The 27,574-nt window shown below is 55.2% G+C and overlaps 1 protein-coding gene across 2 annotated transcripts; it reads right to left on the bottom strand.

Annotated features, from left to right (window-relative positions):
• Nucleotides 1–435: 435 nt before the first annotated feature.
• On the bottom strand, nucleotides 436–27,249 carry STARD10 (StAR related lipid transfer domain containing 10). 2 transcript variants are annotated; one of them, XM_037135672.2, is made up of 7 exons: nucleotides 27,147–27,249; nucleotides 25,686–25,996; nucleotides 4,698–4,845; nucleotides 3,963–4,066; nucleotides 2,899–3,016; nucleotides 1,111–1,163; nucleotides 436–855 (listed from the first exon to the last, which is right to left on the bottom strand). In XM_037135672.2, the coding sequence occupies exons 2-7, from the start codon at nucleotides 25,890–25,892 to the stop codon at nucleotides 610–612; spliced, it is 876 nt and encodes a 291-aa protein (XP_036991567.1). In that variant the 5' UTR covers nucleotides 25,893–25,996; nucleotides 27,147–27,249; the 3' UTR covers nucleotides 436–609. The 2 variants fall into 2 exon arrangements, with proteins under 2 accessions (XP_036991567.1, XP_036991566.1); XM_037135671.2 differs by lacking the exon at nucleotides 27,147–27,249 and adding an exon at nucleotides 26,383–26,522.
• Nucleotides 27,250–27,574: the final 325 nt, after the last annotated feature.

Consider the following 27,574-nt stretch of genomic DNA (forward strand, 5'->3'; position numbering starts at 1 on the left):
GAATGAACATGCAACCAGGACAAGTGGATAGATAAAGAGTGAAATAATGGCCCAACCAGTGTGGCTCAATTGGTTGGAGCATCGCACTGTGTACCAAAGGGCTATGGGTTCCATTCCTGGTCAGGGCACGAGTTTAGTTTGCAGTTCAGTCCTTGGTTGGGGCACATGCGGGAGGCAACCCATCGATGTTTCTCTCTCTCTCTGGAATCAATAAATACATATTTTAAAAATCATAAAAACTGCAGTGAACTAATGAATAGAAACAAAGGGAACAGAACAACCCAGTCCCCCAGTTACACCTGGGGAGGAGGGGACGCCTAAAGGAGCAAAGGTCGGACGATCAATGATAACATTAACAAAATGAACTGTAGAACAAGGGGGCCAAGGGCAGCAGGCGTGCCCGGGCAGGTGGGGTGCAGGTACTGCATGAGCCGGTTGAGGCTGTGGGATTGTTTATTAGGGCTGTGTCCAGCCAGGCCGAAGTGCCAACCTAGGCCTGAGCCCAACGTCCTCAGGAGGCGTAGGGGATGTGGGAAGGGAGAAAGCGCGGAAGATCTGCCACCCCCAGGCTCTGCCCGACTCGTCTCAGTCCCTGTTGTGGTTCCATGCTCAGGTGAGCGAGGTGTCATCGTCGCTGCCCTCGCCACCAGCGCCACCCATCCGCTCCTCCCGACTCTCGGCCACCGCGCTCTCGTCGATGTTCTCCAGTGAGTCCGCGTGCTGCACCGACAGCTCCGACAGCGCCAGGCTTGGCAACGGGCTTTGCTCTGGGTGCAGCCATGGCTTGAAGTGTGGCTGATGCTTCTGCTTCCACTCAGGGTACTTGACGCACGCCTTGTACATCTTCTTCATGGCCTGTGGACCGGCGGCACTGCTGAGTCGGGTGAACAGGCACAGCACAGGTACGCCCATATCCCCTCCTGCGCTCTTCTGCTTGCTACTCAGCCCCAGCTCTGAGCATCCAGAGTTCTTGCCACAGTTTCATAACCCTGCCCCCAGCCCTAACTGCACCCCCCGACTCCCAGTCTCCATCCCTGAGTCTACCTAGCTCTGTAGCCTCAAACCCTCTCCACCAGCCTCCATACCCCACAAAGTCCCAAGGCCACTCACCTTGGGAGCCAAGAACTGAGAAGATTTATTCACCACCCACTTGGGTAAGGAGCCTATGAGAGCAAAACAAGGTAGTTAGAAGAGAGGGGAAGAAGCAGCCTCAGGGACCTAGCCCCTGCTTCCAGTCTGGGGTTTCCAGGGAAGCCACCCTCTTCTCCATAGGGGTGGGGGGTGAGATAAGTCCTATAAGATTTCATCATCCTCGCTCCCTCTTTCCACCTCAGACCTAGGTCCTTAGGCTCAACTCTATGTCCCATCCCCTTCTGCTGAGCCCAGAAGGGCTGCAGGGAAGAAAACCACAGGGTCCTAGGTGACCACAGGCTATGACTACATGGGTTGAAATCCTGATCCATTAAGCTCCTGTCAGCTGCCTCCACTCACGCTAACATCCGTCTTATACCCAGCCCTTCTATGGTGAATGGTCCGGATGCTTAGCCCCTCCTTTGCCTGTCCTTCCATGTCCCCTACTCCAAGAAGCCTACCTGCTACACAGGCCTCATGGCTCAGCACCTTCTCGTGGCCTGACTTAGAATCCAAAGCCTAGCTCTCCACCCTGTCTCATTCCCAAGTGTCTGCTCTGCCTCTGACACCCAACACACTCACTCAATGAGATGCTGGTGAGCCCAGGGCCTGAGCCACTTGGTCCTCAGTGGTGTTCGGGGCATATCCAGGCAAAGGTGCTCAGGGCCTACCCATCGCCTAGTCACTCATCCATTCACTCACTCCACATTCACTCCATGATACCCACCCTGGACCAGCCCTGGGGACCCAGAGAGGAACGGACTATACGGGAGGCCCAACTGTATGCCAACTGCACCGCGAGAGGGGCACGAGCCCGCAGAGCTGGGAGCCATGACGCCTCTGGGTATCAGGACAGAGGAGGGGACATCTGAAGCAGCCCTAAAGGGATGAGAAGGGAGGACAGGCGTGTCTAGGCTGAGGGATAGGTTTGCCTAGACTGGGAGATGGGAATGTGTACAAAGGCGTGAGGAGCCAGAAACCTGGGAGGGGGCTTAGACTCTCCACTCTGAGGACAATGGAAAGTCACAGGAGAATTTTAAGCAAAAGAGAATCAGGAAATAAGTGTTTTTGGGAAAATGCCTCTGGTAGCTGTATGGACAGACGAAGTAGATGAGTATGGAGAGGAATGGCAGATTCAGAGGCTATTTAGGGATAGAATCAATAAGAATTGGCGACTAGGTTTGGGAGCTGAGAAGAGGGAGCCTCACACGACCCCAGGCTCTTGGCATAAGTGACTGCAGGGGAGACTGAGGAGAAGGGGCCAGTCAGGAGGGGAGATGTGAGTTCAGCATTGGACACAGTGAGTCAGTCTCAGGTCCTGGAAGACAGCCTGAGGGGCACGTCTCGGAGGTCAGTGGCCACAGGCATCTGAGCCATGTGCTCAGCTGGCCGCAGCAGCCTTGGGAGTGGCTGAGCCTTCCCAAGGGAAAGAGACCTGAGGCTAGAAAATCCAGACCTCTGAGAAGGGCAGAGGATGGGAACCAGCAAGACAGCAGCCAGTAAGCGGGAGCAAGTCAGAGTACAGGGGTGTGGGTGCCCAGGAAGACAGCACTGAGCTTCATCACGGGACAGTGGCAACTACCTTGGCCCTGGCTTTTCAAACCACTATAAAGTCTCAAACTGTGGTTCCAATGGTGTTTTGGAGGTATGCCCCAAAATACAAAACAGCTCCTAACAGAAGCCTTTCTGGATCCTGAGGAGCTCAAGTCCCATGTCCTGAGGTACAGGGGAGGATCCCATGGTAGTCTGCCAGGGCCAAGCCCTCACCTTTGGGGTCCACCTGGGCCAGGTAGGTGATGACGCAGCTCTTGGGCCCCGTGCTCTGGATGAGGTAGCCCGTCTGGATGGACACAGCCCGGACCAAGTCTTTTCGAGGTGGGTATTTCTGGGGATGGAAGGCACAGGGAGGTAAGACTCAGAGTAGGGGCAAAGGAGGTGTCTTTGTGAGTACACACACACACACACACACACACACACACACACACACACACACAGTTAGTTCATACCCCTGGTGTCCACTCCAGGCCTGGCCTACTGCTGGGGTAAGGAGAAGGGGAAGAGTCAGACTAGGCCATTCTTATCCCTCTTAAGCTTCCCCTGTTGCCTTTTGGGAAGACCCCGGCCTGGGGTCAGGGTTTATGAGCACACAGACACGCACACACATGCATGTGTACGGGCACACATACACTCTCTCATCCTTGCCCAGACCGGCTGCACCCTCCCGTCCTGGAGAACGTGTGCCTGTCATGGAGATCGAGGCGGCCCAGCCTCAAGGAAGGCCAGGAAGCCCTGCCCCGCCTCCTGCTCCCACTCTCCCAGCCAGGCCAGGCCGGACTCCATCCGACAAAATCCAGCGCATCCCACCCACTCACCCACAGTGATGGCCCACACTGCCCTCTCCTCATCTGCTTGAGAGCCCCAGCAGGGAGACAGGAACCATTATTCTCACTATATCAGAAGGAAACAAGCCCTGGCTGGGTAGCTCAGTTGGTTGGAGCATTGTCCTGATATGCCAAGGTTGCGGGTTTGATCCCCAGTCAGGGCACGTACTAGAATCAAACAATGAATACATAAATAAGTGGAACAACACATCGATGTGTCTCTCTTTCTCTCTTCCTCCCTCCTTCTCTCTTTCTCTTTATCTCTCTCTAAAAGTCAAATAAAATTAAAAAATAACGATTAAAAAAAAAAGAAGAAGGAATCTGAGGGCTCGTAGGAAGTCGCAGGGAAGCCATGGTAGCAACCGGGTCCTCTCCCTGTGCTCGGCCTGCTGGGCCAGCCCTGCCTGGCACCTCCCCTGCCCACCCAGCAGGGGAGGCACACCGACTCACTGGATGTTTGACTGAGTAGTTCATAATGATGTAATCAGTGCCCATGGGGAGCCAGGAGCGCAGGGTGATGACGTCACGGTTCTTCAGGGGCTTCGGACACCTCCCTGTGGAAGGCAAGGGACAAGTCAGCCAGACCACTGGCCGGCCTGCCTGCCTGCAAGGGAGGGCATGACAGAGGCCACAGCCACAGGGTTGCCTAGTTAACTGCCAGCTCCCCCTGGACCGAACAGGTTACCCCCGACACCAGACCACAGTCCCAGAACTGGAACTGGGAAGCAGACAGAGTACAACCCTCTCCCCTCCTGTCTCCAGCCATCCCTGCTCCACTCCCCACACCCTCACACAGTCCTTACCTTGCAGGCCTGGCCTGCTTCTATATGTGAGTGTATGAGACGACAACAGGACTACTGTGATGTGTGTACATGAAAACGCATGGCTGCGGACATGTGGCAGATGGCTGTGGGTTGTATACGTGTGTACCAATATATTTGTGTGGAATGTGTACACATGAACATGGGAGTGCACATGCGTTTGTAAGTGTGTGTGTGTGTGTGTGTACCCAACTGTCTGGGAGTGGACAGAGACGTCAAGGAGGGCAGCCCTACATCTCAGCACCCAGGTCTCTGGGCAGCCTGGCCCTGGGGGCAGTCGCCAGGAGGAAGATGGGAGGAGGAGGCTGGGTGTGGGCCAGGGGAGGCCTGAGGGAGGCGGGGCAGTGTGCCAGGGCCTGCTCACAAGAATAATAGCCCACGTCCGCATTGACTGTCAGGCGAGCGATGTCGAAAGTCTCGATGACATTGCTGTCCCACTTCTTTCGGTATTCAATGTCATGTAGGACATCATAGAGTGTCTCGGCTGGCACATCACGGCACTCCATCCGGCACTGCAAGACAGACACATGGGTTGTCAGGATCACACAAGGCTCAAAGCCCTGGTACCAGGGGACCAGAGGGGGGACAGGCGGAGGGGAGAGGAAGAGAAAAACAGGAAGCAACAGTGTCCTCTGAAGCCAGCATGGGCTCACCACGTGCCATGGGTCCTGTCCAATCCTCCCAGAAGCCACCTGTGCCAGGAGACAGCAGCCCCTGTATCCAGAGTCTATCTCCCCTATTCTAGCCCCCACCAAACCTCCCCATTTATCATAGTTTCCTCCTCCAGGAAGCCTTCCTGAATTACCCAGTCAGAGTTTCTGGACTCCCATACACTGAGTCTCTATATATCTGTGCCCTCTCGGACCCTTGACCTTCCTGGGTGGAGGCTCACAGCTGATTCGGCACAGAGGCTGGTATGGACACATGTTAAATGAGATGGAGGCATGAAGGAACAAAGGAATTGCCTAAATGGCTGATTTCCTTCCTCCACGGTACTTATCACCAGGCCGTACCATTTGTCCTCCCTTCTTTTTTAATTCAATAAGCATCTTTGGATATCTTTCTTTTTAAAAAACTTATTTTATTGTTGTTCAAGTACAGTTTTCTGCATTTTTTGTTGTTATTTGGATTTCTTATTACTTACTAAACCTGTCTTCAAAGAACTTTCCATCTAGGGGAGAAAGGAGCCAAAGATACCTTTTTTAAAATTTAACCCGCACAACAACTCTGCCAGACAAGAAATCCCGGAGGAAACTGAGGCTCAGAGAGTTTGAGGGAAGTAACTTGCCCAGGGGCAGCCAGCAGGCTGGGAAGTGGCAGAGAGATGGGACTTACTCCAGATCACGTGCCTGGAAAGCGAGTGAAGACAGAACCATCTCAGGGTTCTCCATCTGGTGCTGCAGACAGACACGGGGACACGCCGGGCTCAGAGTCCTGCTGCCAGGGGACGGGATTTGGGCTCAGCAAGAGGAAACTCAGTCCACAGCCTTGTTCTGTAATTCCTTTACGCGAAGGCCCAGCCCCCCAGAATCCAGTTCCCCTCAGCAAGGGAACAACTTTTCTGCATTTTAAAAAGGCCTCTGGGAACTTCATGTTCAGATAGCACCAGGGGAAGCACACACCCTGCTTTCTCCTAAAACAGGCCTACGCACAGCCACGTGAGGGAGGGTCGCAGTGCCCTGCCCTGATCCCGGGTGAGGCCTTGGCACCACTGACTGTATGGGAGGCCACAGGTAGGACACGTCACCACCTGCTGGGGGTTCCAGGCACCAATGAACTCATCAAGCCCTGGACAGACTTCGCTTTACAGAAGACGCAGAGGAGCAAGGAACAAACTGTCACCGTGAGAACAAAATCAGGTGGGGAGCCGTTCCGCAGCGTCGCTGGCCCTGTCTTTTCTATGGATCGTCATGAGGAACTGGGCTGGACTAAGAGACTCAGAGGACACGACAGCCAGATAGAAAGTGTGGTCCTGGACTGCGGGTGCTGGCTGGGACCCCACAGCCGGAAAGGACAGATCTGGGACAACTGGAGAAATGTGAACATGGCCCGAGGATGAGACGTGCCAAAAACTGCTGAATCAAAATGCTGGAGATTTGCTGCCTGAAAAAAAATGCAAATCACCACCTGGACCGCACGGGTGACCTCATCGGGGTGGGGGTGACACGTGCACAGACAGCTCGGGCAGCACGGTCCTGAGGTGCTAAGCGGCGATCTCGAACTGATGAGAACACGGTGGGTTTTTTGTTGGCTTTTTTTCTGTTTGCATTTCTAATTTTCTAAACTGTATAGCTCTGCTTCTGGAATAATGGGAAAATTTTAAATAAAAAGTTCCCCCGGGGGTTCTCTCTGGAGCACACCCACATCCTTCTCTCTCAGGTGCGTATCTTTACTTTTCTCCCCTAAACTCTGAGGGTCCCCATGAGACTTGCGGGAAGCAGCGGGCGGCGGCGGCTCGTCCTGGGCTCACCCTCTGACCCCGTCTCCGATGCCCCTTTCCTCTGACTTTTTAGTGGGCCGACAGCAGCCCCACCTCGGCTCACTCCTTTCCTATAACGTTTCTTGGGATTCGAAGCACAGCCGCTGCCCAGACTATCCCGTTGCTTCTTCTGCCCTAAGCCCTTCCTTTACTTCGCTGCCCCCAGCTTTAATAAATGTACTCTCAAGAAAAGAAAAGTTCCCTCGGAGATACTGAGAGGTGCACTCACCACCTGCCAGGTACCACCCTAATAGGTGCTTTATACACATTACGGCATTTTACTCTTACAGCAACACTCTAAGGTATTAGCCCCATTTTAGAATTAAGAAAACCCGAGTTCAAGGACAGACTTCAGTCTGAAGACTCTCTCCCTCACTGTTTGCTCTCCTGCTCCAAGAGGGAGCATGACTAGATCCAATCATTTCACAGCCTGGTTCCCGCCCTGCAGGAGCGCAGAAGAGCCAGAGATGAAACTGGGGCTTGTCCTCGAAAGGCTTCCAGTGGAAAGAGAAGACCTACTTGAAAATGAGGAGGTTCCCTAAACTGCCCAGCTCTGTGGGGTGGGTGAGGGGTCAGGCTTCATGGAGAAGCTTAGTCTGGACGGCGGGTGTCTGCCGAGTGGCCCGGGCAGAGTGAACAGCCAGGGAACAGGCGCGGAGGCAGATGAGAGGGGCCTGCAGGGGCCGAGTGGGCTCCACTTGCTCCAGTCCCCGTGGTGTGGTAGAGCCCAGCACTCAACAGGCCCTGGTCCCAGGTCTCCTTGGGGAAATACGCGATTCTGGGGCTGGGTCAGAGTAAGCGTGAGATGAGCCTGGAACATCTTATGGTGCAAAAAAGGACCTACCCACAGAGTGCCAGGGACCTCGCCTAGAGGGCACGGAGCCAGCAGGACGAGCTTCCGCTGGTTTGGTGGCCAGCTCATCAGTGCGTGCCTGGCGCTTCCCCGGTGTTCGCACTGAGAGTGCACATCCTGGGAAACCCTTCAGGCCTGGGCAGACGAGGACAGCCGGCCACCTCCCAGGGGCGAAAGGCGGGACACCGGGGTATTAAAATAAATAATAATGACAGTAACAAATCGTATTCCACTGAATAAAACAGGAAACCAAAGTGTACACGGGAGTGAAAACATAAATAAACTGAATGCTCCATAAGGGTATTTACATAGTTTCAAGGTACCTTCTCATCAAACACTAATTACAAAGGGAAAATGAGTAACTTCATGACAGAGAAGCCTGGCAGATCCCACCTTAATCAAGCGATCAAAGTGAATGTTATAGTAATGAGCGTCATTGCGAATGATCAGTAAGTGAGCATCATTAGTGCATCTGGGTGATGCCGGACAGGACACAGCGAAAAGAGTGCAGGCACCAATGGTGGGACATTTCTGCCAAAGATGGATAACCTAAATCTAATCATAAGGCAAGTCAGACAAAGCCAAAATGAGGAACTTTCACAGAATAACTGGCCTTTAAGTCAGGTCATAAAAGTCAAGGAAAGACTCAAGAGCCATATCAGACTGACTAATGAAACTAACGAGACTAATGAAACCTGAGTGAGTGCGTGCGTGGGTGGACAGCCCCACAGGAGGGGTGTGAGGGGAGGGGGCGTGGGAGGAGCGGGCAGAGGCGGACCTGGCACCACCGGGAGATTCCAGACAACCTTCTACTCAGCAGCCATGTGGCCGTCCGGGTGCCGCACCAGACACCCAACACACACTCACCTTCATATGTGTGAGCGGTGTCACGCTTGTGCTGCAAAATAAAAACCTGCCCACGTCAGGCAGCCAGAAAGCGGCCTAGCAGGGATGCAAGACAAAACCAGACCTCCCTGTACTCCTGACCATCGAGGAGCACTCAGGTGTGGCTTCTGAGGAAACCGGAACTACTCTGAATCCAAGTGGGGAACTGGCTTGGCTCTGCAAGTCCTCAGATGTGTTATGCTGGCCGGTGCAGGCGTGGAGGGCCCGGGACAGCAGGACGAGGCTCTGTGGGGACGCCTCTTCCCTGAGGCCGGCCCCAGGGCCCCGGGCCCAGCGGCAGCCACTGCCGCGTGCACACCAGCAGGGGCCCACGCTGCCGGGATTTTGCCCATTCTCGATCGGGCCTCTGGATCAGAACCGTTGTGGCTTCGGGACCACAGGCCTCCCTCTGACACAGCAGGCCAGGGGCAGGGCACGCAGGGCCCCAGGACAGACTGGGCACCTGTGGAGAGTCAACTCTGCATAACGTTTTATCTTCGAGATACAGGTGGGAACTTCAAAGGTTTCCCAGCTGGTGGCGGACTCTCAGCACGGACAGCCCTGCTGGGGGGCGGGGCACTGGGCAGGTAAGAGCCCTGGCTGTGGTGGCCCTCCAGGTGAGGACACCAGGTCTGGGAGGCAGACTACGGAACAGTGAGTGTCCATGGGCTCCCACGATCCCCAGCGACTGGCCTGGCTCCTAACCCAGCTCTTTCCACAGCCCCAGGAGGCCAGTGTGGTTGTGCCAAGACCGGTAAATTACATCTAGCATTGTTCTTGCCTGCAGGGCCAGCTGCCACATCAGCAAAGACAAGGTGTAATTCTAAGAGGCTTTGGGATGCATGCGTGGGGGCAGGAGTGAGTTATTGGAGAGCACCTGGTGGATGGGCCCCATGCATGGAAAGCACATCCAGTGGGCCCTGGGCAAGTCAGTCACTTCAGGTGAATACCTGGGAGCTCCCCCTGGAATCCAGAACTAAAGGGGAGGAGCCGCACTGGGCTACAAAGCCCTTAAAGCCTGGTCACAGCCGGGAGACTGACAAGCAGCCATTTCACAGCTGAGAAACTAAGGCCCAGGGTAAATACAGACTGTGACCCCTGGATTCCATTCTCTCCAGACCCCCTCAATGGGGAGAACTGTTACTGTCCAGAACCCCTGGTCCCAACCCACACCCCCAGCACCCTGAGTCACACAGAGTGGTGAACAGAAAGCACCGGACAACCAAGGAAGGCCATCAGAGAGATTCCTGCAGACTTTGGGTCTGGCAATCCCAGGTTCCAATCCTCTCCTTGGGCACAAGATTTAACTCTTCTGAGTCTCAGTTTCCTCATATGAAAAATGGGGCTACCTGCCCTGGCTAGTGTAGCTCAGTGGATTGAGCACAGGCCTGCGAACCAAAGGACTGCCAGTTCGATTCCCAGTCAGGGCGCATGCCTGGGTTGTGGGGCAGGTCTCCAGTAGGGGGCGCTCCAGAGGCAACCACACATTGATGTTTCCCTCTCTTTCCCCCTCCCTTCCCCTCTCTAAAAATAAAATAAAATCTGTTTAAAAAAAAGAAAGAAAAATAGGGATACTAGTAAGTACCTATGGCATGGGGATGTTATGATTACATTAAATGAGGTAATGTGCATGAATACTAAAATATACTAAAAAATACTCTAATATACACAACAAATACTCAAAACAGTAGCTGTTATTACTCCTGTGGGCTTCCTCGAGCAGCCATTCACCCTCCCACAGGCCAGGACTAGGCCACACGTGCGTCCTTTCTTTTGTGCCCCAGGCATCTCTCTTGCCTCGCCCTGGCCCTGCCCTTCCATCCACCGCTCACCACTTCTGGGAGTCCGCTGTGCTCCAGGCCTGCAACTGAACAGCACGGACCCAGAGGCAAACCGGACCTGGCCCCGCCCCGAAGGAGCCTCAAAAGGGGTGTGGTAGGAAAGACACGGACACAAAATCCTGGTAGAGAATGTGCAGTGTTGGGGGATGGCGGGCGGAGGTGAGGGAACCATGGGAGCAGAGGGTGAGGGAGTCTCAAAGGAGAAGGAGCTGAACTGCCACAAGGGGAGAAAGGACATTTCGGGCAGGGACTGGTGGGTTCAAAGGCCTAGAGGCTTCCCTAACTATGTACAGAGCAGGGCCCAGTGTCTAAGCTGCATCTCACTCTGCCCCTCCCCTGTCCCCCCTTCCCTACCCCTTGCCTGTGCTTCTCTGGGAGACTTCGTAACGCTCAGCCTTAGAGGAGGGTCTCCGTGGGAGGGAGGAAGGGCAGCAGTACCTCCCAGGACCCAGGGAGATGGCTGACCTGAGAGACGGGGAAAGAAGTTAGTCGGGTCACCCCCATGGGGCTGTGGTACGGCCTTGAGGGCCAAGGGCCAGGGCAGTAACAAGCAAACTGAGACAGACAGGTGAACTTGAGTTTGGCTCCCACTCCCAGACCTCACACAGCCGGTCTCCAGTATCCCCGCCCACGGGCTCTGTGGGGCCCAAAGCATATCCCAAAGTCTCTCCTTTACCTCGACTCTTTGGGTTCCACTGGGGAAACTGAGGCCAGAGAAGGGTAATGGGCCCATTTGGGTTCAGCCCCTCAGGCTGTGCTGACTTCTCCCTGTGTTTCATTTTAGTAGGTTGGTAAAAGGAGTAATAGGCAATTGCCCTTCCCCAACAGAACCATTTTCAAATCAGAGGAAGTCCTCCTAGGCACCAAGTATCAACTCGATCACAGGCTCAAGCAACAGCCAACAGCCTTGATATCCACTACCATGTGTTCAAGTCACTAAGTTATTGTCCCACAAAGGAGACAGCAGCACCTGGACCACGGACCCCACAGGGGCTGAAATTTAGGGCAGACCACCTCTGCCAACTGTTACGGACACCAAATTGGATCCTGTGGAGAAACCATCTCTTACCATTCCAGCACCCCCAGCGGGTGTCATCATTTCCATTTTACAGATGCAGACGGTGAGGCTAGAGGGTCATAATGATCGACCCAGGCCACACGGCTAAACAGTGCTGAGGCAGAGAACCAGAGCCCGAGTGTGCCTGACCCCCAAGTGTCAGGACACTCTGCTACTTCCATCAGGGAGCAGGACTGGCCCGGCTGCAACTGGAGACTGGCTGAGCTAATTGATGGTTATTATGCAGCGCTCATTGAATTCAGAGGGCTTGCTCACCAGGGAGGAGAAGCCCAGAGGTTCCTCGTCTGAATGAGGTCACTGACTCCATGCTCAGACTTCACTGGATTCAAAGGCGGGCCGCGCTTTCCCAACCCCCAGCATTCCCAGCACTGCAGCTCTGCCCCTGGAAGCCCCTCTGAGAACCTTTTGGCCAGGCGTTGCCCCGTCAGGCCCCGCCAGGCCCCGCCAGGCCCCAGGGGCTTACAGTCTACTCAGCAGTTCCAGGGGCTGTCTGGGTCAGACGGGCCTCTGCCCTGGCCACGTCCTGCCTGGGGGCCCTTGGCTTGGGCAAAGGACTCTAGCTCTGAGTCCCAGTATCCCCGTCTCACACAGGGATAATCCTCCCCTCAGAGTCGAGCTGTGAGGATTAAATGAGGCTTGGACATAAAGCCTCAGCAGCTGCCCTTCCTCCTGCCCTGGCTCAGGCAGCTTTCCTGACTTCTCAGGCCCGGCTCAGGGGACCACTTTCCTTACGGTCCCCAAAGGGCAGCCAAGATATACAGGGACAAGGAGCAACATTAACAACAACAAAAAAGCCCCCTCTCTCTCCACAAAGCGGACCGACAAGGAGGGGGTGGGTGGCCCTCTGACACCAGCGCCTGGCACACATCCCCCCAACACACACACCGCCCTCACAACCACGGCCGCCCTCCCCCTGCCTGACCAGGGCTGAGAGACGCTGAGACCAGCTCCAGGGACCCCTCCTCCCTGCCTGCTCACCGCCTGCTTGCTGGCTTCAGGGCCCTCCACTCTGCCCTTCCCAAAGCCCACAGGGCCAGCACTGAGACAGGCTGATAGAGCCCCTGCCCTTGCGCCTGGGTTTCTGGGACCCCGAGACCCCCTAAGACCGTCCTCCCCTCCGATGTCTCTACAGCAGCGCGAAGGCACCTACACCAGGGTTGGGGGAAGCAGTGGTGGGGCGGGGGCAGGAGGAGAGCAGTCTGACTGACCCTCCCAGGACCTTCCTTCACTGGCTCCTGTCCTATTTTGTCTTCAAACTTTGGCCCAGCTGACCCCTGTCCAGGCAGCCTGCCCTGTCCCTAAATTATGCAGGTTGGGCTGGGGGCCCACCCCTCCGGCCCCCAAGCCTCACTCCATCAGCACACACTGGGATATACCAATGAGCCTGCAGTGCCGTGGCCCCTCATTCACCCTGGCGCCCCCCGGGCCCTGCACAGCTTAGCCGAGACCTGTTGCCTGAACAGCAGACTGGACAGGTGAGCCAACAAAGAGGCTGTGCCCATGGGAGCTTCTCTTGACCTCCAGCGAGCTGCGTCGGCAAGACTCCTGGATGCTTGTAAAAACCCCTAGGGCACTTGAAGCTGATTACCACTGCTGCTGTCACCCTCTCGAAATGGGCTGTAGGACTAAGGCATGTCCGAGACAGATTCAGGGGCCACCCCAGGACTTTGTTGTAAGATCTTTAATGGTTCTGATAGTTAAAGAAAAGTAAATTAAAATTGTATTGAGGTACCAATTTTACTATGCTTGGTAAATTAGCAAAAGAAAATATATATAATACGCACTGCTTGTGAGGGTGTGGTAAAACTGGTAAGGTGAGGGACAGCACACCTGGGTTTCACTATCCTGAAAAGCACTCTGGTGAACCTGTTTTAAATCACAAAAATGTCTCTTTCAACTTAGTTCCTGGGACCAGGACCAAAATTTATACTCGCAGAAAACAAAAACAAATAAAAAGTTCTGTTACAGTATTCACGAAAACATTATTGTTCTCGTAATGAGCAAAATACCTTGTGTACCGGATAACGATCCTGCCCACCGCCCCCAGCAGGGCCTGGCTGAGTGAGGAATGACACATGAAACCACGTCTCCGTGGTCAGTTAACACTGGACAAAGGGGACAGGGGAATAAAATGGAGTACAAATAGCCGCTTCGATAAATCGTGTTGGGAGATCTGGTTAGGTATGTGCACAAATACGAGCTAGACCACCAATTTACCCCATACACCGAAATAAACTCAAGATGGATACAAGACAAACACAAGTTATGACATCACAAAAGTCCTAGAGAGAAGCACCGGCAGGAAAATCTCAGACAATCCCTCACAGCACTATGTTCACTGACACGTCCCCTAGGGCAAGGGACATAAAGGAAAGAAGAAACAAATGGGGGACCTCGTCAAAATAAAAAGCTTCTGCACGGCTAAAGAAAACCATCAAAATGAAAAGGGAACCAACCGTATGGGAAAACATCTTTGCCAATGATACTTCAGACAAGAGTTTGATCTCCAAAAGACAGGATCTGGCAGAAGTAGTGGTTCCATGGGTGAAAATGGTAATAATATGGGTATAATAATTTATAGTTTTAAGTTGAAAATTTTGCCTAAAATGTCATTTGGTGTGCTTGGGTGTGATATTGTTATGTTACAGAATTACATGCTTGTGATTTTGTAATAAAAAAGGGTCATTATTTGTGCTGAACTCCATATATAAAGAACTCCTATGGCTCAACATTGGGAGGACAAACAATCCAATTTAAAAAAGAGCAAAGGACCTGAACAGACATCTCTCCAAGGAGGACATACGAGGGCCCAGAGACATATGAAAGGATTCTCAGCATCATGAGTCATCACAGAGGTGCAAATTAAAACCTTAATGATACCTCTTCACATTGGTCAGAATGGCCATCATAAATCAACAAACAAGTGTTGGAGGGGTTGTGGAGAAAACGGGACCCTAGTGCACTCTTGGTGGGAGTGCAGACTGGTGCAGCCACTGTGGGAAACAGTATGGAGTCTTCTCAGAAAACTAAAAATGGACCTGCCTTTTGGGACCTGGCAACTCCACTGCTGGGATTACACCCTAAGAATCCTGAAACACCAATCCAAAAGAACCTATGCACCCCTATGTTCATAGCAGTGTTATTTAAAATAGCAAGTGCTGGAAACAGCCTAAATGCCCAGCAGTAAATGAGTGGATCAAAAAACGTGGTACATTTACACACTGGAATGTTACACAGCAGAAAGAAAGAACGAGCTCCTGCCCTTCGAGACAGCAGGGATGGAACCGGAGAGCATTATGTTAAGTGAAATAAGCCAGGCAGTGAGGACAAATACCATATGGTCTTGCCTTTAACAGGAACCTAATGAACAAAACAAACAAATGAGCAAAAGAGAACCAGGAGCATGGAAACAATGAAGATACTGACAGTGACCTGAGGGGAGGGGAAGGGGGACAGGGGGAGAGAAGGGGAAGGGTCTGGGCGGGGAACATGTGTGGATGACCCATGACATGGACAGCAGGGCGAGGACGACTGTGGGAGTGGGGGCTTCGGGGGCAGGGGAGAGCCACGGAGGAAACACTGGGACAACTGTAATAAAACAACAGTAAGATGAAAAAGTTAAAAAAAATAAAACCTAAACCAAAAGTTAAAGAAAAGAACGACACATCCCCTTGGTAACTGCTGCCAGCCTCGGAGGACTGAGGCTCCCCCAGCCCGGAGGCAGGGGCGGGGCTGAGCAGGCTCTGAAGCCTCAAAACCCAGGACAGGACTGCAAGGGGCGGCCACTGGAAATGTCCCCGAATTAACGATCCTTCAGCAATGTGAGGGACTTTCACAGATGCAAAGTTAAATGAGAAAAGGAGGGTATAAACCTCTACCGGTGCCACAGTCTAAACCAGCAATCTTCAACCTTTTCATCTCATGGCGCACACATGCTAATTACTACAATTCTGCGGCACACCAAGACATGTATTTTTTGCTGATCTGACAAAAAAAATGTGGTTCATTCACAGTGGACAGCTATTGTTGTGCTGGCTGTTGTCACTGTTTTATCTGACAATCTAAGGGAAACAGAGGTCAGTGCCCCTGACTCAATAGTCAGGTATTCATGTTTCAAAAATTCTTGTGGCACACCAGTGCACCGCCACACACTGGTCGAAAATTGCTGGTCTAAACTATGTATAAATTATCTACACCCTTGAATGAGAGTGAGAAGGAACAGAGAAAAAGTTTTACACAGAAATTAAGACTTTGGGTGACTTATTTTTCATTTTTGGGTTCTTATTACTGTTGATACAATGTAGTTTATACAAGCTATAGAAACTATATATAGATTTTTCTAAGTTTGGAATGTTGTCCAGTTGCCCCGGACGGTGGCTCAGTTGATTGGGTATTGTCCCACATGCCAAAATGTCACAGGGGTGATTCCTGGTCAAGGCGCACGCCTAGGTTGCAGGTCTGGTCCCCAGTCAGGGTCAGGGCGTATACAAGAGGCAATCAATTGATGTTTCTCTCTCATCCATGTCTCTCTGTCTCTTACTCTCTCTCCGCCTGCTCCGTCCCTCCCTTCCTCCCTCTCTCTAAATCAATAAGCATGTCCTCAGGGGAGGTTAAAAATAAAAATAAAAAAGAATGTCCGGAATCCCAAGGTCCTTGTTCCCTGGACATGGAAGCCAGGACTCAGCTAAGATGGGGCCTGAGGCTGCCCAGGCTGATGCTCAGTCACGTGGAAATGCTCTGCATCTCGTGGCCGGGCTGGAAGTGGAGCCAGAGGGACTCAGGGCCCCTCCACCCTCCGGCCGGGGCACAGGCATGACAACCCTGGGCAGTCGGGGCAAGGACAGAGGGGAGCTGGGGGAGAAGGTTCGGGAAGGGGCACCTAAGTGGAGTCCTAAGGGATGAAGAGAAAGCAGATGGCACCACACGTAAGAAAGAGGAAGAGACTCCTGGCAGAGGCGCTGACATGAGCCCAGGGCCTGGAAAGGGCCTCGATGGGATGGGGGAAGGAGAGGGCTCACACAGTTCCATGAGGCAACCCGAGTGAATGAGGATAGAGCTGGAGGAAATGGAGCTGTCCCTTGGGTGCCTCACACTGTTCATACTTTCATCCATTCAGCAAATGTGAACGGCGTGCCAGCTCGGCCCCATGCTCCGTGCTAGGGGCTTTGCAAATTCACCGAGTCCTATCCTCTCAATTACCTAGGAGGGAAGATTATGCCCATTTACAAACAGTGGCTCAGAAAGGTGAAGTGGAGGAACAACCTGGAACCCACCGTGACCCAAAGTCCGTCCCCAAAGCTGTTCTCCAAGAACCAGGCTCTGCTTTGTGGAGGACCAGGAGATCTCAGGGGGCCAGCCCCTGGCCAGAGGAGGGCTGTCCCTGGGGGTTCCACACTGGGGGGTGTAGCTGTCGTGGCTGGCTCTGCCTGCAGTGGGGGCAGCCAGAAGGACACAGAGAGCAGACCCGGCCCAACGCAGGGTCTCCTTCCCCCACCTTCAGGCTCAGTATTCCCATTTGAAAAATGACCAGACAACTTGCGCAGCCCACTCTTTTGAAAAGAAGGAGGTCTAAAATCAGATATCCCCTGCCCTAGCCACTGTGGCTCAGTTGGTTAAAGCATCATCCTGCAACCTAAAGGTCGCTGGTTTGATTGCTGGTCAGGCCACTTGCCTAAGTTGCAGGTTCAATACCCAGTTGGGGCGCATGTGAGTGGCAACTGATCCGTGTTTCTCTCACATCAGTGTTTCTATCTCCCTTCTCCTCTCTCTCTCCAATGAGAATAAAATACACTTAAAAAATAAAATAATATACCCATAACCCATCTTCTCCCCAAAAGTGGGGCCCATCTGAGACTCTGGTGGAGATGCTGCTTCGTTGCCCCGAGACAGAGCTCCCTGAGTCTGCTCACGGGTCTGCTCAGGCAGACGGAGCTGGGCCCTCTGGGGCTCTCCATCCAGGGCTAAATGACTCACGGCTGCTCGGCCTCCTTCCTCCTCCCTCCCCCTCATCTCCAGCAGCCTACCTGGACCCCCATCCCCCAGGCTCATGAGCAGCAGGCCCCAGCTCCGCAGCAGTGAGGAACATCCTGCTGACAGCTCAGAAGCTGACCTCCTGGTCTGGAGCCTGGCTCCAGCCCTCCGGGAGGTGGGGAAGCCAGACAGAGGAGGGAGAGCTGAGAAGAAGCAGACAGTGGGTGGGCCTGGAAGAAAAGGGAGGGGTGACAAGAGACCAGAGAGATAAGACAAAGCCAGGCCTGACCCACAGACATCAAGACAAAGACAAACTGGATAAACGTCCCCCTGGGCTTCAGGGACCGCCAGTGGCCTAATGCCCCCAACCCTCTCTAACAAACTCCAGACTGCATCTTCAACAGCCTCCTGGGGATCAGCCCCCAGACAGCACACAGGCCTGTTATAGGCACCATGTCCACCACTGCTGTCATGCCTACCCCAATGCCTGCTCCACTCTGCTCCCCTCCTGAGCCTGGAACCCAGGAAAGGTTCTGGACTCGTCCCTCACTGCCATCCCTGGGACTCCACTCAGCCAGGGCCTTCCTTCCCAGCAGCTCCTCCTCACCACCCCAGGCAGGCCTCGCCATCCTTGCTTGGAGTACCGCAGCCACATCCTCATGTCCTGGCTCCCAGGACTATCTGTCCCCTGCAGCCAGGGAGCTTTCTGTAACCCAGAGCTAATGATGGCACTGAGCAGTCTGAAAAACTCTGCTGCCTCTCTCCCTGCCTCCAGCAAACCCTAACTGCACAGCATCCTCCTCACTCTGGCTCTGGCTCCATTCCTTCCTTGCCCTCAGCCCATGTCTCTGCCCCTGGGAGTCTGTCTTCCTGAGGGACTCACCAAGACCCTCTCAACTTGCTGCCTAGCTCCTGCTGGCCTCCCAGTCCCTCCCCCCAGACTCCTGCTGCCCCTGGCCTCCCTCAGCCTGAGCTCTCACGGAGGGCTGTCACATCAGTTTCCCACTAGGACCTGAGAGCAGGGCCTGGGTCCAATCCGTGTCTGGTCCCCAGCAGCAGCACAGTAGCTGACGGGCTATGTGGGAGGCAGGAAAAGTTTGTTGAATGAATAAACAGCTGAGACAGAAAAAAAATGGGGGAAAGGGATAAGGGATTAAGGCAAAGGAAGTAACCATCAGAGACAGGAATAGGAAATACACTCTTGGAGAGATTCGGAGACCCAGAGGAGGCCCAGGGCCAGGCCAGCAGGCTGGATGGGGACAGGGAGGGAAACCTCCGCAGTCAGAGCTGCACGGAGCAGGTGGCAGGAGCCACCAGGAGACAGCTGAGGAGTCATAACTGGATCAGAGACAGCTCCGCTGCAGTGAGGGGGTGTGACTCCCACACAGAGTAACACCAGACACAGAAACACACAGATTCACACTCAGAGGCGCACACACAACCTCACAGGGGCACCAGCATGTGTTCAGTGAGGACACACGGTCACCCACAACCCAGCTCCACACAGAACACCCACACATCGAAGGCCGGACAACCCCATCACACCGTCCTGTCCTCAAACCACACAACCACCATCTGGTGTCTTATTTACTTATTGCTTATCTCACCCTCAAGATGTAAACCCATGACAGCAGGGCCTAATCTGTCTGGTTTGCCACTAAGTTCCTGGATATAAAACAAAACTTGGCATATAGTATATGCTCAATAAATATGTGTTGAATGACTGAATGTTGGAGACACACAAGGGAATGCCATCCCCTCTGGTTGTTAGGCTCTGCCTCATCACCTCCCTGGCCCAGTACCTGGTCCCATGCAATCTGAGAGGGTCCAAAGACTGAGAAGGGGGGTCTTGGAGATGGTAGAGGAGATCTCAGGGAACCAGGGGAAGATGGAGGATGTGCAACAAAAGGATGAAATTAAATGGCCTGGGCCCTGCATGGGTACTCACCCCCTCACTCCCCGTGTGTTGGGGGGAATGCGGGGTGTACATGTGCAAGCATTGTTCTCCTGCTCCAGGACATAAACATTCTAGAGACACCACAGGTAGCAAGTACCTGCCTGCAGGGAGCCCAGGCTGAGAGGCAGGGAGGCAATAGTTAAGCTAAAGCCCCAGAGAACTGCTCCAGCTGCCCTGTGCCACATGCCACATGCCACATGCCACATGCCACCTGCCCCAGGCTCTCTTTAATGACAGGTGAGAGGAGCCTGCATTTGGCGTGGGACCCAGCACTAAATTCTGGACCCGCCACTTTCTTCCACCTTCTGTGTTGCCGAAGCTCCAGGGGCTCCAGTGTGTCAACGCCAGCCCAGGCACGCCAGAGGAGATAAAGGGAGGCACTTCAAGCTTGCCACCTGGTCTGAGCAGCCCTCCTCTCACCTGTTGCCGGGGCATGCGCATCTGTCCAGGTCAGGGGTCATGGCTGAAATAGGGTTTCTATCCATCTCTGTCAGTGGCAACCTGATACCCAGGCCTGTGTCCACCAGTCCCTCAGGAGCAGACTAGAGTGGCCCAGGGAGGTCCCAGATCCCCAAAGAGTGCCAGATGAGTGGGGTCGTGGCACTTCAACTCTGGCTCCAGGTGGCCCAGCCAGGCATGGGGACAGAGGGGAAGAAATAAGACCCGTCTGTCTCTTGGACTCCCTCCTTTCTCTTATCTCCTGAAACTTTAAAGACTTTCAACTGGAAACTGAGCTGAGGCTCATTAAAATTTAAAAGCCAGAGCCTGGGGAGCTGGGCACAGAGGGCACAGAGCCAGCCTGGCGGCCAGGGGGGCTCTTCTAGCCCCAAGGGACACGGACTAGAGGCACCCACCCCACCCCCTGCCCTACTCCCATTCACAGGGTTCTTTGTCCCCCAAAAGGCATCAAGGGGGCTGCACATCCACACCTCAACCTGAATAACACTCCCCAATTGGCACATTTGCAAGGGGTTATCCTGTGAGTGGCCTGTCCCATCCTTTGTCTCTCCTAACTCTCTCTCTCTGGATGCAATCCTGCCACTCCATTCCAGCAACGCCTCCTTTAGTGCAGGCCTCGGGCCCTCTATCCAGACAATACAGCAGTAGCCTCCTCCTCCCACTGCATTATGTAAAACCCTCCCCTGAAACTCCAAGGGCTCCAGGATCCAAGTCCTAGGGGCCTTTGTCTAGCTCTCTCAACACCTCCAGCCCCAAGATCCAAGCCCCACACCAAATGCCTACAGTTTTCCTAATGCACTTACTTCCCTGTTTCCTGCCTCCTTTGCACAGCTGCTCTTCTGCATGGCCAGCTCCCAGCACTATCAAACTGGTATGCCTCATTCTCCACACAGTTCAAAAGGGATCGCCTGAGCATTCCCTCTCTGTGAAGTCTTCCCAGGCCCCCAAGGCTGATTCAGAGCCCCACTCTGGGTCCCCACAGCTCCCCTGGCAAGTGGCTGCCTCAGCACCCAAATAGGGAGCTCCTTGAGTGCGGGGCTCAAGTTTGATTCCCCTCTCTGTTTCCAACCTCCAGCACAAGGCCAGGCAGAGGCGCCGTAAGTGAATGCCCACTAAATTTGTGAGTGAATGAATAAAAATGCCTGGGACAGGCAGGGCAGCACTACCACCCACATTTGACAGATGAGGAAGCGAAAGCCCAGGCAGGGGCAGCAACCTGCCTAAGGCCATGTGGCTGGCACTTTGGACTCAGTATTCTCTCACCTACAGCCTCAAACCGACCCAGATACCTCCTCCAGGAAGCCTTCTCTAAAGCCTCGAGCCACTCCTGACCTTTCCCTTTCTGAGCCCCCGCCCCCACGCACACACCTAAAGGCTGGCGAGGCCTTAGTTACCTGCCCTTACTCTGCGTCCAGAGCCCCTACCACGGCCTAAGGCCAGGACGGCCTCTAGAAACCACCTGCCCAGCAACTTCCTGTAGAAATGGAGAAACTGAGGCCCAGAGGGGACAGAGGCCCATCCTGCACCTAAACTCACCCAATGCAAAGTCCTAAAACCAGACAACTCCCACCTCCACCACTACAGATAAGAAAACTAACTCTAAAAGGTGAAATGACCCCCAAGGTCACACAGCAAAGACTGGGCTTGTGCCCAGCTGGGTCCCCTCCAGGATGCCCTCCCACAGTGACACAGCACAGCAAGACTCAAGTCAGCAGAGAAAGAAAATTATGAGCCATGAGGTCTTGAAGACACAAAAGCCCAAGGGGGCAGAGAGATCTCAGCCTCAGAAGTCTCAGCCTTGAACTCAAGGACCTGGGTTCCGATCCTGCTTCAGCCACTTTCTATTTGGCCCTGCCCAAGTAAATTCCTGCTGAGTCTGTTTCCACATGTGTCTGATGGGCTTAATAAGACCTATGCCACAGGACAGCTGTGAAGATACAGTAGAAAGACCAAACACCCAGCCCTGCCCCTGCCCCCACCCCTACCCGCCTTCCCCATGACCCTCTGAGTCCCACAGACTTGTACGAGTGAAAAGGGCCCTTAGAGATCCCTGAGATGATCCCCTGACCCCTCGTTTCAAAGGCAGAGAGAATAAGGCACAGACGCTGACAGGACGGAGCACTGGCTTGAGAGCTTGTGTGGGGGGTGGGGAGCAGGTGGATAATGAGACAGGGCAGTGAGGGGCTACTGGAGCTTTCTCCAAGGGGGAAGGGGAGGAGCCATAGGACAGGAAGTCAGAGAACACAGGTGCCCGCCATGCAGCTTCCTACAGCAACAGGAGCCTCAGGTTCATAACCACACTCCCCCAAGAGATCGCCCACCCCTACTCCAGCCACCAAGCCCCTCAAGCCCTTTCCCACCAGACCAACTCCTGCCTTGGGGTCTGCCTTGGACACATGCAGCAGCACTGGAGAACCTGAACACAGCAGCATCCAGGGCAGGGCTGGGCAGGCCATGCCCTCTCCTGCTTTCTGTCCCCCATTCCCCATTCCATCCCCACAGGCCCCGGCACAAACACTGAGTTCAGAGGCTCTTGAGGCCAAGAGAGCCCCATGACACAGAAAGACAGACAGCTCAGAGAAGGGCAGGGATGTGCCCACTGTCACACACACAGAAGAGGACGGCACAGCCAGGAAGCCGCCAACCTCTTGCCCAGCTGGCCCTGACTGACTGACAGGCCCTCTGGATTCCCATCTCTTGCCCGAACTGCCGGAGTCACAGGGAGCCTGGCCTGGACCCTCAGAGACCTGGGTTCAGGTTCCAGGCTGCCCTCTGCCTTGGACCAGGATGCATGTTCGACATCTGCCTCTGGGACAGGGCCTGACCTCCCAGGAGGCGGTGTCTGCCTCCTCTCCAGTGCCCAGGGCACAGCGCAGGCCTTGGGCCAGGCCGGGCTGGAGGCCAGAGGGAGGGAAAGGGCCTCCAGCAGCCCCTTCCCATTGTCCTGGCACCGAATGCTGGGCCCAGCGCCACAGTGGCATCCAGGGACCTCTGGACATAGAGGTAGGAGAAGATAAGTCTGGGGGGACGGAGATAAGATGGAGGAAATCAATCAGGTAAATAGATAGGCAGATCCAGATCCCCACCCCCACCCCGTGATTACCAGCACAGGGCCCCTCCCGGGGGCAGCTGGCTTTCCCAGCCCAGGAGGCGGGCCTAGAAGGCTGGGGAAGTGGGGAGTGGGTAGAAGTTCAACAAACACCTTGATTGAGTTCCAGCCTCCAGGAGTGACCCAATCAGCTCTGGGACTTTGGCTTCAGACCTGCTGTGTGACTTTGGCAAGCCATGCCCCTTTCTGTGCCTCAGCTTTCTCATTTGTCAAAAGAGAATGAGATGAGAACACAGTGTCCTTCACAGGGTTATTGATGGGGTCAAATGCTGTAATGTTGACTAAGATGTGAGCCCAGGCAGAGAGGGGCTGAGGCTCTGGAGCCAGGCTGGCCTAGGTTCTACCCAGCTACCCTGCAGCCCCAGGTCAATGTCATCACAGTTCTTAGCCTCAGTTTCTTTGTGGCATGGAAACAAGCCTACCACTGCCCAAGACTAGACTGAAGTTATATTAGATGCTGGAGAAAAATGCTTGGCTCAAAACAGGGGCTCTTAGAAATGGTTAGGGGTAAAATTTTAGGGGTGAGCTGGTCAGGGACTTTTGTCCATCTCCCACAGCTTCATCTGACTGTGCCGAGGGGATCGGGAGTGGGGTACACAACATCCTAGTTCTGCCCGACCTACAGTCCCAACCCTCACCCCACTGGAGGGAGCAGATCTGGAGGGCAGCAACTGGGAGAGAAAAAAGACAGAGAGGGCGTAGCTGAGAGGCTGGATATCTGGGTTCCAAGCCCAGCTCTGCTGGAACTTGGATATGACTCTGGGCTGGGCCCTGCCCCTCTCTGGGTCTCAGCGTCCTCACTTGCACCTCAGTGAGGGGGGAGTATGAAACAGGGGATTGCCAAGGGTCCTTCGGCACCTCCAGTCTCTGTTCTGAGAGGGTAGAGGGGTCAGGATCCTGGCTGCCGGGGTGGGTGACTATCCCAACCACAAGCCCGCAACACCCTGATTTTTCCAGGTCTCCTCCACCCCCAAGGAAGACTATTGGGCAAGTCTGATTGATCGGTAGTGGTGGTCTCGCCCCCAGACCATCAACTCCAGTCCTGAACCAGGCTGGTTTATTCATTAACCAAGCCAGACGGAGGAGGAAGCTCCACCCTGTTGACACAGGGTGGGAGTACTGGACTCAGTTCAGACCTTCCCCTGCCCCCTGTAGAGAGCCAGCGCAGTGGGGAAACTACACTCCCCACCCCGCCATGCAGCCGTCCTTGAGTCTTTCCCAGGTCAGGGTCAGGAAAACAACCTTGTTCTCACAACAACCTTGTTCACCTTTTGTTCAGCTGTGCAGTTTGTTCCCTCCTTCATCCCATCCTTCATTCAACCACCATCCCTGCTCTGTCTGTGTTGGGTGCAGGAGACACGAACTGAGGTAGGACCTATTCCTTGTCTTCAGTGAGCACCAAGCTGGCACGTACCAGCTGCCCTCTCCTTCCCTGCGCCTCAGGCTCAGACACAGGTCAGGCCCCCAGGGAGGGTCCTCCAGCCCACAGTCCTCAGGCCTGGGCAGAGTCCCAGAGGGAAAACCAGATCTCAGAGAGTCATAGAGGAGAGAAGGGAAACAGAAAGGGTGAACCAGGGGGTTGCATGGGGACAGATGGACGAAGCTGTAAATGACTAAGACAGAAGGGATCAGAAAGGCCCAAGGTCAGACAACTGAGGGTCAGACATCTCCGGGGATGAGACCAAGATGCCTGAGCTAAGTCTGAGAGACGGGCCCAGGCAAGAGGGGCTGGAGTGCCGGAAGGGCAGGAGGTCTGAGTCCAAGGCCCTGACCCACCATCCCTTGAAACAGGAATACACACCTTCGCAGTTCCAGAAGAACACAGAAAGGAAGAGGCAAGGGAAGAGGAAGGGATGTAAAGGGCACAGCCTACTGCCAGGAGCCCGCTTCAGGGAGACCAACCCCCCTCAAAATGTGGCACTCACACAAAGCCAGATGTGCTAGGGTTAGTGACTGATGCCTCTGGACCGGAGCCTTCACCAGCCTCTGCCCCATCTAGTGCCCCAGGACAGGTGGGCTCATGGGGTTCCACACCCTAAGCCTGTCCTGATGAGGCAAAGAGAAATCAAGGGGTCATGAGGAACTAGATTGATGGCTATGAAGGGGCTGGTGTGCCTTCACCGTCACCCCCCAGCTCACCCCCAGCCTGGCCCTGAGTAAAGCAGGCACATCCAAGCCCTGCCTCCAGGACCTGCCAGCTTCAATCCTGAGTCCCTACAGCAGGCTCAGGGAGCAGACAGGAAGGGAAGGGGGAAGAGCAGGGTACCAGACAGGAAGGAATCAGGTCCCTGGCAGCCAAGTGTGCAGAGAGTAGGGAAAGAGACACAGCTCAGAATGAGAGAACCAGGGAGAGACGGGCTCAGTCTCCCACCTTGAATGACTCAGATCAGGTACCAGGTGAAGGCTAGTGGGGGCAGAGGGGTCCCTGAGGGAGTCACTCTCCTAGATGGACCTGGCAGCAGTCCACCTCCCTGGATGAGGCAGGGGCATGCAGAAGCCTAGGTTCTGTTTATTGAACTACAAGCCTGGTCACACGCCCTCTCCAGGCCTCAGTTGGCCCATCTGTGTGATGGGGGCTTGTAGAACAAACTGTGTCTCCTCCCGGTTCCTGGCCAGAGGCTAGTTCTGAAACGCACAAGCAGGTGTCTGAGGCTCTGAGGGAGGACCAAGAGAGTCCCTGTTGGAGGTGGTGAGGCCGCACGTGCAGGAGCGCAACCCTACCTTGATCTTGTGCAGGGTCCGATCCATCTCCACAGCCTGCACCCACACAGACACACCGGCCTTGCTGTAGGTCAGGTTCCAGCCCGCCTCGGCCTCACACTCTGACCGGAAGCTGCGGAAGTCCTGGTCGTCCGGCACCTGGACGCTGTCGCGGCCCAGGACCGGCCGAGACCCCTGCGGCTCTGTTGAGGCCGCCGACTTCTCCATGGAGAAACCCAGGGCCCTGGTCCTAGTCTGGCTCTCCTGGGTTCTCCGCGGAGGTTCCAACTACGTCGACGCGGCTGCAGATGCTGACGCCACCTTCCCGGGACCTGCAAGACCGGTTTGGGGACCGGAGTCAGTGCGCTGGGGGTGCGGGTGGGGCTGTCCGGGGTCCTGGGCGGTAGAGAGTTCGAGATGAGCAGGGGCTGGCCCCTGGGGAGGGCGAACCGGCGAAGAGCAGTCACTGGGGGCATCCCCAAGGAGCGAGCCCAGACCTCCCTGGGGCTGGAGTGGGGGCTGCGTGTCGGGTGTGGGGGGAGGGGCTGCGAGAGCCCGTCGGGTCCCGGGGGAGGCCAGGACCGAGGTGACGGACGGTCCGGAGGTGTCCGCGCGGTGCTGGCCGGGTCTGCTCAACTCACTCGGGCAGCGGCGCCGGAGCGGAAAGTGAGCGGGGCGGGGTGCCGGCGGGGTGGACGCTCGCCGGCCGGCAGCTCACCTGTGCCCGCTGCTCCGCTGGGGCCGAGGTGCGAGCGCCGCCGCCGCCGCTGAGCTGCCGCTGCCCCGGAGACCGGGGGCCACGCAAGGGGTCTGGGGGGAGGAGCAGTGGGTCCTGCCGCTCGGCCCTCCCCGCGCCCCTCGCCCCGCGCGCCCCCTCCCTCCGGGCAAGGCTCGGGGGCTTGGGGCCACCGCTCGCCGGAGCTCGGTATTTTCCAGGCTGCGGAGGTATAGCGGACGGAGCTCGGAGCCCCGCCCCGCCCCGCCCCGCAGGGTCCTAGCGCCCTCCCCGCCCTCCCGGAGGGGACCTGACCCGAGTAAGACCCGTGCTCAGGCAGGGTTTGGAGACAGGGCTGGGAGTGGCCAAGACAGAGCAGGCTCTGAGAAGAGGGGCAAGGAGGTGCAAGAATAGAGACTCTGGAAGGTAATTGTGAACCTCTTCCCTCCACCGGCCCCCATACTCACAGGTGCACAACTCTGCAACAACCTACTTACACACAGGCATGCTGGCTCCAGAACACGGAGAACCCCCAGCCAAACGACACCCCAGAGGCCCAAAGATGGGCACACACACCCCACCACAATCAAGAGCAGCTCCGAGATGCCCACAGCTTGGATTCCTGACCAACCACTAGCCTCAAGGGTCACAGGCCGGCAAAATCTCCACTCCCATCTGGGAGCTTTAACCAGGCTCCCCTCCAGCCTGAGACTCTGGCCCTTGTCCACCACCACCCCTCCTGAGCACCCATGTGCGTGTCCACACACCTCCCATGGACTAGACTAGGCTCTCAAAAGCCTCTGGTTCCTGAGCACTGGGGCTCCATGTCCCTTGCTAGGCAGAGCTGGCCATGCTCCATAGCCATAGGGAGATGTGTCCACCAGCCCTCTAGCCACCCCTTTCAGCCTGGGAGGCTGCCATCTGCCCTCTGGGTCCTAGTGCCAGCTCTGCTTCCAACTGCTCTGTGTGAACTGAAGTCAATAATTCAACTTCTCTGAGGCCTGGCCAGCGTGGCAGAGGGCCCAAGGCTGAAGAAAAGTCACTGACCCCAGGGACTGTCCCTTGACCACAGAGTGCTGAGCAGCTAACAGGGCCCAACAAGGGCCCACCATTTGCCCAGTGTCACACAGTGAGTATGTCCTACTTCGGCTCCCTCCCAGGTCTCAGGAGCCCGTCCAGAACCCAGGTGTCAGCC

Source organism: Artibeus jamaicensis, unplaced genomic scaffold (genome assembly GCF_021234435.1).
Source record: "Artibeus jamaicensis isolate MK-2021 breed Jamaican fruit bat unplaced genomic scaffold, CSHL_Jam_final contig_64, whole genome shotgun sequence".
NCBI lineage: Eukaryota > Metazoa > Chordata > Mammalia > Chiroptera > Phyllostomidae > Artibeus > Artibeus jamaicensis.

Bases quoted from the DNA above. Each gene is read 5' to 3' on its own strand.
- STARD10 (XM_037135672.2), bottom strand. From the start codon at position 25,892: ATGGAGAAGTCGGCGGCCTCAACAGAGCCGCAGGGGTCTCGGCCGGTC. The intron at 4,067-4,697 runs GTGAGCAGGCCC...TGCCTTCCACAG, and splicing joins GGACGTGGGCTATTATTCTT to GGAGGTGTCCGAAGCCCCTG. The intron at 1,164-2,898 runs GTGAGGGCTTGG...TTGCTCTCATAG, and splicing joins GGCCCAGGTGGACCCCAAAG to GCTCCTTACCCAAGTGGGTG.